We start from the raw sequence: 10,473 nt of genomic DNA, 5'->3' as shown, positions 1-10,473 counted from the left end.
TGCTTTTGCTTACTTTCAGTATACAGTACCAGTCAAACGTTTGGACACACCTTCTCATTCAGCTACTTTGAAGAATCTAAAATATAAAACATATTCTGGTTAGTTGAGCATTTGTTTGTTTACCACATAATTCCATATGTGTTCCTTCATAGTTTGGATGTCTTCAATATTAATCTACAATGTAGAAAAAAATTAAAATAAAGAAAAACCATTGAATGAGAAGGTGTGTCCAAACTTTTGACTGGTACTGTATGACAGACATATTCAGCTAGTTTGATGAATGATGTGGTTTTAATATAAATATAATTAATTTGGCATTGGGCATTTTGGATAGTAGATAACAGTGTATTTTAAGAGTTTTAGGTAGTAAATGATACCACTCTGTCCTTTGTGTATTGACATCCAGTTGGTCAACCTTTGGGGTGTTGAGAGAGCTGGTACAATTGTTGCAATGCCTTAAGTAAAGTACACAGAAGTATTTTTCGGAAGTACAAGTACAGTGTATGTGCCTTAAAAATAAAACTCTGAACGTAATATTAAACCGTGCATAGACTACAGGATTACCATAATTTCACAAAACTCCACGGACTCTTTGTGGTTCATGTGTTAATGTATCATCACAACCCATACATAATCAAACAGAAATAATACAACAAACCCCCCTAATGAGCGCACAAAGACATGCAGCTTTTATTTTGAAAGGAGCAACCGGATGTCCTCCTACCCTTTAACATTCGCTTGACGTCGCCATTTTGTTTTATATTCCTCAACTTTTGAAGATTTCACGACACTCCCTCCTCCTCGTCCGACTTGTTGATAAAACTAAACCAACATGGGTGCTTGTTTGGCACTTGGTTCCCTCGCCAGTTGTGTGAGTAAACATTTACTTGTTTCATTGTTGTTTTTATAACCTTAACGCTGTTATTTCATGACATTTATTGACTTAAACTACTTGAGCCGAGCGTTGTTTTGAGAAGAAAACATGACGTCACGAAACCGAAACCACCCTCGCTGCGGACGCACGGCTCACTGTAGTGTATTTGCAGTTCACTTACAGGGTGTTTTTGTTTGTTAATGCATTGGAAGGACCACAGTCAACGAGGTACATGAACACAAACACACACAACGCTGTCTGTTAGATGTAGAGTGATGTTTAAGGAAATGCGTCAGAATAACTTCCTGGTTTCTCTCAGGAGACCACGCCCCTTTTGGACCAGGGCCTCCCTGTTTGGTTTCTCTTCCCCTGTTGTGCTCACCATAATCATTCTTGTCCTTGTTTGGATCTTTATTTATTTTTTTTACAATCTAGAATCACATTTAATATATTTGAGTTTTTTGACAGACACAAGACAAGATGTGTGATAATGTGATTGGAGATTAATATTTTTGTAAACAATATAGTACCAGTCAAAAGTTTAGATGGTTTTTCTTTACTATTATTATTTTTTTTTCTACATTGTAGATTAATATTGAAGACATCCAAACTATGAAGGAACACATATGGAATTATGTGGTAAACAAACAAATGCTCAACAAACCAGAATATGTTTTATATTTTAGATTCTTCAAAGTAGTTGAATGAGAAGGTGTGTCCAAACTTTTCACTGGTACTGTATATATATATATATATTAATATATATTCTACTTTACAACAGTGGTAAAAAAAAAACGTTTTACTTGAGCAAAAGAAGCGATATCACAGTTTAAAAAGTGCAAGTAAAAGTCCTGCATTCCAGATTTTATAATAATATCAGAAGTATTTGCTACAAATCTTAGTAAAAGTAGCCTATCAAAAGTAATAAATAGTCATAATGCAGAGTGGCTATTGTCAGTGTTATACCATTGGATCATTGTTAGTCGTGTATTTATACAGTACCAGTCAAAAGTTTGGACACACCTTCTCATTCAATGGTTTTTCTTTATTATTATTTTTATTTTTTTCTACATTGTAGATTAATATTGAAGACATCCAAACTATGAAGGAACACATATGGAATTATGTGGTAAACAAACAAATGCTCAACAAACCAGAATATGTTTTATATTTTAGATTCTTCAAAGTAGTTGAATGAGAAGGTGTGTCCAAGTTTTTGACTGGTACTGTATGTGTTTTATGGCAAAGTGTGGCACAGCTGTACATTTGCCACCAGCAGACAGATGTAGTTTAGATTAATTTCTAGAGGTTTGTTTTCATTTTGACATTTTCTGTGTAAGCCCCTTAACATTGTCTATAATTGAATGTTAGGGCTGGCTGGGCGTCGGTGGCAGTGGAGAACTTTTGTTAACATTTTTTATTTTATTTTATCAAAAGAAGCTAAACCTCTCAAATATTCAACGTTTTCTACACACACACACAGCCGTACTTAAAGGTATTGTAAAAATGTATTGGCAGGATACTGAATTTAATCAGAAAACATTTCATGCTTTCAGTCCTTGACAGTTTTTGATTATTTTATCTACTTTTGCCAGACAAGTATTAGGATTTGAAACGCAGCCCTTTTCAGTTTTGCAAAGTAAAAAAAAAAAAAAAAAAAAAAAAAAAAAGAAAGCCCTTTGTTCACTGTAGTTGTTTATATACTGTGTTATCACCAATGGTTCCTTGTAATATTCGTTAGTAAACTCTGTGTTTTGCTTTGATATTTGTGTTGTGTACCTCCTCGAGTTCTTTGTTGCCAAGGCAGTAAGACATTGGCTCGTCTGAACCAGGGAAACTGGATTCTACTCGTCCCAGATGCACTGTTTACATCAAAGGGCCTGTGTACTCCGGTGCATACTCATATTTAGTGAAGGATGGCTGATCTCAGCTACGGTCTCCGCCTCAGTGCTTCACACACCTCTCAGCAGTCTGCGTCTGAATCGTGCCTGAATCCTCAGCGATCCTTTTCACAGCGCTGGATGAGAGGCGGAGGGATTAGTTGTGATTGCAGCTATAATCACAGGCCCTGATTACTGCCTCTGTAAATCGTCTTTTTTGTCTTCGCTTCCGTGGAAGCGTGCGGTAGAAAGACAAAGATGGTTGTCCTGACAGCAGACAAAGAGTTATTTGTTTTGTTTTTTTCCCCTCCCAACCGCCGCCGGTGCAAGCCATGCATGCATTACCCTGATTATCCCACACCCCAGAGCCCTGTCCCTGAGTTTCATGAAATATGAATCTGTATGAATGCTCGGCTAATTCTCTCCCTCATCTCCTTCTCCAGGCGTCCTGTTTGTGTGGGTCGGCCTCCTGCCTCCTGTCATCATGCTGCCCGTCAACATTCAACTCCACCGTGAGCCGGCTGGCCTTCTCCTTCCTGATGATGCTTGGGACTCTGGTGTCCATCATAATGATTCTCCCAGGCATGGAGGAACATCTTAAAAAGGTACATTAGATAAGACTATGTAAGATTACGTTTCATGGTCCACACTGGGCTGTTGCACAAGGCATCTTTTAATAGTTTCATAAGGCCCCTTTGCATTTTCTCAACCCAATTGTCTGTAGCTGGACGGGATGCTTGGATTTTGTGTTTATTCTTTATTTTTTACTATTAGTCTCAGAAGAAGTGATCTTTTTTCACAAGATCATTCAATATCCCCCCCCAAAAAAAATTCCAGTTAACCCAGTTAAATCCTTGCCCGTTACCCACCCACTATTTCCTTTGTGTGCTTCACACTCTCAGATTCCAGGGTTCTGTCTCGGTGGCACATCCATACCTGGCATAGAAAACAAGGTGAACTGTGACATCATCGTCGGCTACAAGTCGGTGTACCGCATGTGCTTCGCCATGGCCTGCTTCTTCTTCCTCTTCTCCGTCATCATGATCCGAGTGCGCAGCAGCAAGGACCCCCGAGCCGCCGTCCAAAATGGGTTGGTACTGTTCACCACAACCAGTCCTGTATGATGAAGGCATGCTGCACTCTGCTGGCCAAACACGGGGACTGCACCTTTTAAGGCTGTATTTAAACAGAGAGTAAACACACTTGTTCTGTGGATACTTACAATACATTTACTTATTTCTCCTCAGCTTCTGGTTCTTCAAGTTCCTGTTGTTGGTTGGCATAACAGTGGGAGCTTTCTTCATTCCAGACGGCCTCTTTAATACAGGTATGAAGCCCAGACATTTTAATAGTAACTAATTAGTGGTTTCAGTTTATTTATTGCCATCTTTACCTTTTATCGAAACCCTCCAGCAGCTAACACACCTTTTAGACAAATAAGAAACTTCTCCGATTGGCTCAAGTGCAAAGCTGCAGACTAATGAGTAGAATGAGGGCTTGGTACTGAGCTTCAATAGTACAAACTGTTTGTACCACAAAGTATTTAATGTTGTACTGAAAACTGGCATTGAATGCTTGCTAAGATTTCTACTCTTTCTTGCATAAATATTTAGAATTTTTTTTATTGTCTATTCGGATGTTCTATAAATAATAGAAACACCAGTTTACATGACAACCAGAACTGATGCATGTAGACCTACAATAGCACATACTACATTGAGCTACTAATAACCTTCTAACCAAATATCCTGAACTCTCTTTCTGTCTGCTCTCAGTGTGGTATTACTTCGGCGTGGTGGGCTCGTTCTTCTTCATCGTCATCCAGCTCATTCTGCTGGTGGACTTCGCCCATTCCTGGAACCAGGCCTGGCTGGTGAAGGCAGAAAATGGAAACTCCAAGTGCTGGTTTGCAGGTAGATAAATCAATAATAATAATAATAATAATAATACATTAATACAATTCAACCAATCACTTCATAAAATGCACTGTGTCAGAAGTTGATAACACTGACTGAACTACATTTGAGTCAGGTGTCATGCGTTTGTCTAATGACGCCACTCTCTCTCTCTCTCACGTTTTCTTCTCACAGCCCTGCTAACCTTCACCATCGTCTTCTACGCCCTGGCTTTCATTGCCGTTGTGCTCTTCTACGTGTTTTACACCCAAGGTGACGACTGCACCGAGCACAAGGTCTTCATCAGCCTCAACTTCATATTCTGCATCGTTGTGTCCATTGTGGCCATTCTGCCCAAAGTTCAGGTAATTGAAGGCAGATGTTAATATGATTATAAAAAATGTATGGACTGAAGCTACTAAATGTTGATATGACATGATATTTCATGTATAATACTCCATCAATGGTGTGTGTATATTCGCAAGAAATGAGGATAACCTCTATTTGAAGTGACCTTTTGTTATCTCTGAGCATTGAAGTGTTTTGTTTTTTTTACTGCCACAATGATATGTTTTCTAACTGCTCCCATGCCATGTCGCCACAGGAGGCTCAGTCCACCTCAGGTCTACTCCAGGCCTCCTTCATCTCCCTCTACACTATGTACATCACCTGGTCCGCCATGAGCAACAACCCCAGTAAGTCACAAGTCAACTGCCACTTGGGGACTTTGGGAACGAGTCTAAATAGAAAAACACACACCCATGTAACTTTTTGTTTTCTGCATTTCCAAACCTCAGACCGGAAGTGTAACCCCAGCCTGTTGAGTCTGGTCCAGCCCATTAGTACAACTCCAGCACCAGGACCCGCTCCTACCAAGGCCCCTGGAAGCGTCCAGTGGTGGGACGCGCAGGGCATCGTGGGATTGATCATTTTCCTGTTCTGTACTCTTTATGCCAGGTACGTTACCGTAACAGCTGCTGTTTTTAGGTGTCATGTTGTCATGACTTGCCTTTTATCAGAAGACATTTTTAGGAATAACCAGAAGTTCTTTATTCAGTGATACATACACCACAGACTGCATGTTGCATCTTTCTCCTGCTTTCAGACACCCAACGTTTCCACCTGAGGGGATGCACATTTATTTATGCATACTGATTTAGTCAGGGCTGTAATGGAAGATGGCTGAAAAGAAAAGCTTATTTAGAAAATAGTTTAAATTGTATTGATATCAACATTGGTCCACATAAACTAAGATAAGATAATCCTTTATTAGTCTCACAGCGGGGAAATTTGCAGGATACAGCAGCATAGAGGATAGTGCAAAAAAATACAAGATCATAACAAGTATTATAAATAAGTAAATAAGTAATCACACAGTAAAGAATATTAAATAATTAAAAAAACTGTAAGAATCCACAATAACTGAAAATAAAAAATTATATAAACAGGCAAATGTTATTATTGCACAGTGGATTGCACATATTTTTTATATTGCACTGATTTATATTTATATATATTTATATATTGTGATTATATTGTCCTGATTTATATAAGATAATACAAGCAGGGTAATAACAACACATTTAGTTACCATTAAGAAAAGCATCCAAATGAACGTACTGGAAGCTCAGCAGTTTCATATTGTAGATATAAAGGAGTCCATTTTCTAAAAGCAGCCACACTGCATTTAGGACCAGTGAATTGTTGATGGTCTGGTCATTTGAGAGCAGCACTCATGGAAACATAAACAATAACTGTCGAGGGGGAAAAAAAGAGGAGGCTGCAAAAATGATTAAATAAAGGAAATGATCAGCATGCAGGATAAGAACCTGTTTACTACGGATGCTGTCCTGTCAGTGTGTGTCAACTAACTGTCATCTTGTGCTCTCACCCGCCCGCAGTATCCGCTCCTCCAACAACAATCAGGTGAACAAGCTGATGCTGACGGAGGAGGGCGACGGTCTGACCACGGACTACGAGGCCGCGACAGGGGAGGACGGAGTCCGACGGGCCGTGGACAACGAAGAGGAGGGAGTCACCTACAGCTACTCCTTCTTCCACCTCTGCCTCTGCCTGGCCTCCCTCTACATCATGATGACTCTCACCAACTGGTATATGTAAGTAGCATTTTTTTTTTTGTTGTTCTTGGCTAACTCCATCTTGGTGCTGACCTTTCTGCAACAACGACTTCTCTCTGATTTTTTTTTTTTTTTTTTTTTTTTCTCGGCTCACCAGGCCCGACGACGACTACCAGACCATGCAGAGCACCATGCCGGCCGTGTGGGTGAAGATCAGCTCCAGCTGGATCGGCTTGTTGATCTACCTCTGGACCCTGGTGGCCCCAGTGGTGCTCTCCGACAGAGACTTCAGCTAAAAAAAAGTCTCTCAACATGTGGCTGTTAGCCTGTTGCCATTTTTTAAAAGAAAGATAGCTTAAGCTTCAAACTGATTATCTTGCGCTTGCAACTTCACATTTAAAAGTATGAAATGGTAATGGGAATTCAGTGCATGTTTTGCCTAAATGTTGATTTTTTTTTTTTTTTTTTTTTGTGGCTCGTATTGAAACCGGCAGTTTTGAATGAACATAAGATTTGTTTTATTTGAGCTTTAAAGACACATTCCAGGTTTTACACCTCAGGTCATTTGATATCTTTCACTGTTACTAATAATCTAATAGAGAGCACCGTGCCTTTTTATATATAGGACAAGACCAAATGCAACTTCAATGATCCCTTTTAGGTAATAGATGTTTTGGATTTGTTACACTACATTTATTTTAGTTGTTCGTACATAGCGTTCATCGTTCCCTATAAATCAGTTTGATTTCATGGAAAGGTGTTGTTATGCCTTTTTTTTATGATACAACTTTGCCAAAGCTTATAACAAGAGTGTCTTATTATATTTTGCACAAAAGGAATAATTTTGTATATGTTTTAAAACATTTTAGAACATGCATTCACATGTAAAACATTGCCTCCTCAATAAACTATATGTTCACTTTTTGCTATAATCAATAAAGTTCACCATTTGTTTAATGTCTTCAATCAGAGTGTAGGCAACGTTTTTGTCCTGTAGGTGGAGCTGTGGTCCATCGAGTTAGACTAGTGTAAGCGAGATTTCATCATGTAGAATATGTTTTGACATATATATTTGTAAGATATCTTAACCTGTTTTTTTTTTTTTTCATAATTCTACTTTGTTAGGTTGCTCATGTTTTATTCTGAAGGGGAGAAACAGTGTCCTCAAGTCTGCAGCAGGAATTTCCAAATGCTTCACTGCCCTCCCTCCATTAATCACATGATCCTGCTAAAATGTGATTTATTGTGTTCCTTCGATGCAGGATTCCCCAGTGTGCGCGTAGACACACACACACACACACACACACACACACACTTGGCAAGTAATGTAGGGGGAATGTGTTTCTCCCCTATCACAAGATCAGCTTGAGCAGGGGGGCTGAACACTTGGTTATACTTCACAATATTCATACGAGGCTTGTGTTGGGGAAGAACGACATATGACTGGCTTCTGAAGTCGTGTTCGGACATCTGGTGACAAATCTTTAGACGCCAGACGGGCAACATTACTGTGAACATTTCTGTCCACACAGTCCTTTAACATGGGACACCCTCTATGACTTTTTTTTTTTTTCATTTTGACTGATAAATGCAAACGTCTTCCCAGCTCTACATGTCCAGTTTATAAACAGGCTTTATTCAAAAATATTTTTAATCCTCCACCCAAACCCCAAGTTACCTTAATGACATCATAAGGGGTTATTTTTATGGACAAATCCCATCAGTCTGACTTGCTATTTAATTTACTTTCATTACAAACACAAACTTGAATTTTTCATCACTTGTATTCTAACAAATCCGTCAAAGAAATACTCAGATTTAAATATGTTTTTGTTAAAATGTGTCCGCTTAATGGGATCTTACACGAGAACACAATTAAAGTTAGAACAGCAATGACAGGTTGAAGTAAGTAATCCCTTTTCTTATGTGCTTATCTCACTATTGTAAAGTGGTTTCGTCTCAGGAGGAAACTAAATGTACTTCTGTGCCCTAATTAAATTTGAGCAACATTTGAACCAGATGCCGATAACTGATATTTGAGCACTGGTAATCAGAGCCAATCCCACCACACCCACACAGTCCTGACACAGCAGATTGTTAAACTCCAACTGAGGTCACCTGCTTTTGTAGTCAAGAAAGCATTGATTTTTTTTTTTAAAACTTTAAAAAAATGTTCATAAATAAAAAGGTGACATCAGGAACCAGTCAGAGCTGGCGTTCCCTCTAAGCTGATTGTTTACATGTAGAACATCAAGCCGGCTAATTGAGCACAGTGACCGGTTACATCAGTAATCCCTTAGTCCAATTTGTCTCTGGAAATCCAGCCTGCTCCCCACGCTCCTCAGCCTGTTGTGTTTTGGCATTCTGGGCCCCGGCCCCGGAGGCCCTTTCACCATCACCAACAGCAACAGCGCCCCTCCTCCTTGGAGGGTTCGAAGCACCTGGCAACCAGGTAGAAAAACAAGTTATACAGAGCCCCAATAGTCTTCATTAGACGGCTTAATGATATTCATCTGACGCTTGTTATAACAGGTTTAAGAGTGTGAGGACTAAATAATGTCAGAGTACATCGCACATTCAGGGAATATGACGTGGGTTGGATTATATATTAAAAGGACATATTTTACGTCTAATAACTATAATATTCAAATCAATAAACTAAATTATAGAATCAAATATGTGTTGAGAAATGTGTCTAAATTAGTCTAATTGGACCACCTTAAGAATGACATCATGTTAATTTGATTTTGTGATTATTGTGCTACTTTCACGTTTTACTTTTGACATATTTTATGTCTAATAACTATAATATTCAAATCAATAAACTAAATTATAGAATCAAATATGTGTTGAGAAATGTGTTAGGTACAAAATGTTAATCTAATGTGTTGATCATGAATTTGATTTTGTGTTAGGTACACCTCTAAATCAATCTAATTGGACCACCTTAACAATGACATCATGTTAATTTGATTTTGTGATTATTGTGCTACTTTCACGTTTTACTTTTGACATATTTTATGTCTAATAACTATAATATTCAAATCAATAAACTAAATTGTGTTGAGAAATGTGTTAGGTACACCTCTAAATGAATCTAATTGGACCACCTTAACAATGACATCATGTTAATTTGATTTTGTGTTTATTGTGCTACTTTCACGTTTTACTTTTGACATATTTTATGTCTAATAACTATAATATTCAAATCAATAAACTAAATTGTGTTGAGAAATGTGTTAGGTACACCTCTAAATGAATCTAATTGGACCACCTTAACGATGACATCATGTTAATTTGATTTTGTGATTATTGTGCTACTTTCACGTTTTATTATTTTTGTGTTTGATTGCACTGTCTTTGTCTCCTGGTGCTCCAAATACGGGACTTTAGGGACTTTTCCCACAGTGACTAAGTCAAATTCTGTGAAAAAAAAAACTAATACTAAATATGGTTATGGTAGTAAAATATATGATTTATTATAACTGTTAGTCATGAATTGAGGCAAATATTTGAAGCTTTCACTTTTATTTCTATTTCCCAATAATAACGTAAGGGGGCGTGGTCTCGCTGTAGTGCGCGTGGGGTTCAGTCAGCAGCGTGTCTGTCTTGCGCTCCAGCTGTGGCGGGATGTTGGCAGCGTCAAGTTAACCCGAACGAGACGCACACAAACCGGAAATACACTTTCAGAATAATGGCGCAGTATTATGACAATGGGATGACGTTGTTTTTATTGACCCCAAATG

General features: G+C 38.5%; 1 protein-coding gene across 1 annotated transcript; it reads left to right on the top strand.

Moving 5' to 3' along the window:
• The first annotated feature begins 751 nt into the window (after positions 1 to 751).
• Positions 752 to 7,693, top strand: serinc2 (serine incorporator 2). The gene is made up of 10 exons (XM_054605944.1): positions 752 to 871; positions 3,198 to 3,359; positions 3,657 to 3,844; positions 4,002 to 4,081; positions 4,530 to 4,667; positions 4,845 to 5,014; positions 5,254 to 5,344; positions 5,447 to 5,606; positions 6,551 to 6,766; positions 6,885 to 7,693. Exons 1-10 carry the CDS (start codon positions 833 to 835, stop codon positions 7,021 to 7,023), a joined length of 1,383 nt encoding a protein of 460 aa, XP_054461919.1. The 5' UTR covers positions 752 to 832; the 3' UTR covers positions 7,024 to 7,693.
• The last annotated feature ends 2,780 nt before the right edge of the window (positions 7,694 to 10,473 follow it).

This window comes from Anoplopoma fimbria, chromosome 10 (genome assembly GCF_027596085.1).
Source record: "Anoplopoma fimbria isolate UVic2021 breed Golden Eagle Sablefish chromosome 10, Afim_UVic_2022, whole genome shotgun sequence".
NCBI classification, from domain to species: domain Eukaryota; kingdom Metazoa; phylum Chordata; class Actinopteri; order Perciformes; family Anoplopomatidae; genus Anoplopoma; species Anoplopoma fimbria.
The sequence above is the reverse complement of the archived record's forward strand: the minus strand, read 5'-3'. Positions and strand labels throughout refer to the sequence as shown.

What these genes read in the sequence shown, in the direction of transcription:
- serinc2 (XM_054605944.1), top strand. Translation starts at nt 833, where the DNA reads ATGGGTGCTTGTTTGGCACTTGGTTCCCTCGCCAGTTGT. An exon ending in TTCTGTACTCTTTATGCCAG is followed by an intron (nt 5,607 to 6,550) that starts GTACGTTACCGT and finishes ACCCGCCCGCAG; the next exon opens with TATCCGCTCCTCCAACAACA. An exon ending in ACTCTCACCAACTGGTATAT is followed by an intron (nt 6,767 to 6,884) that starts GTAAGTAGCATT and finishes TCGGCTCACCAG; the next exon opens with GCCCGACGACGACTACCAGA.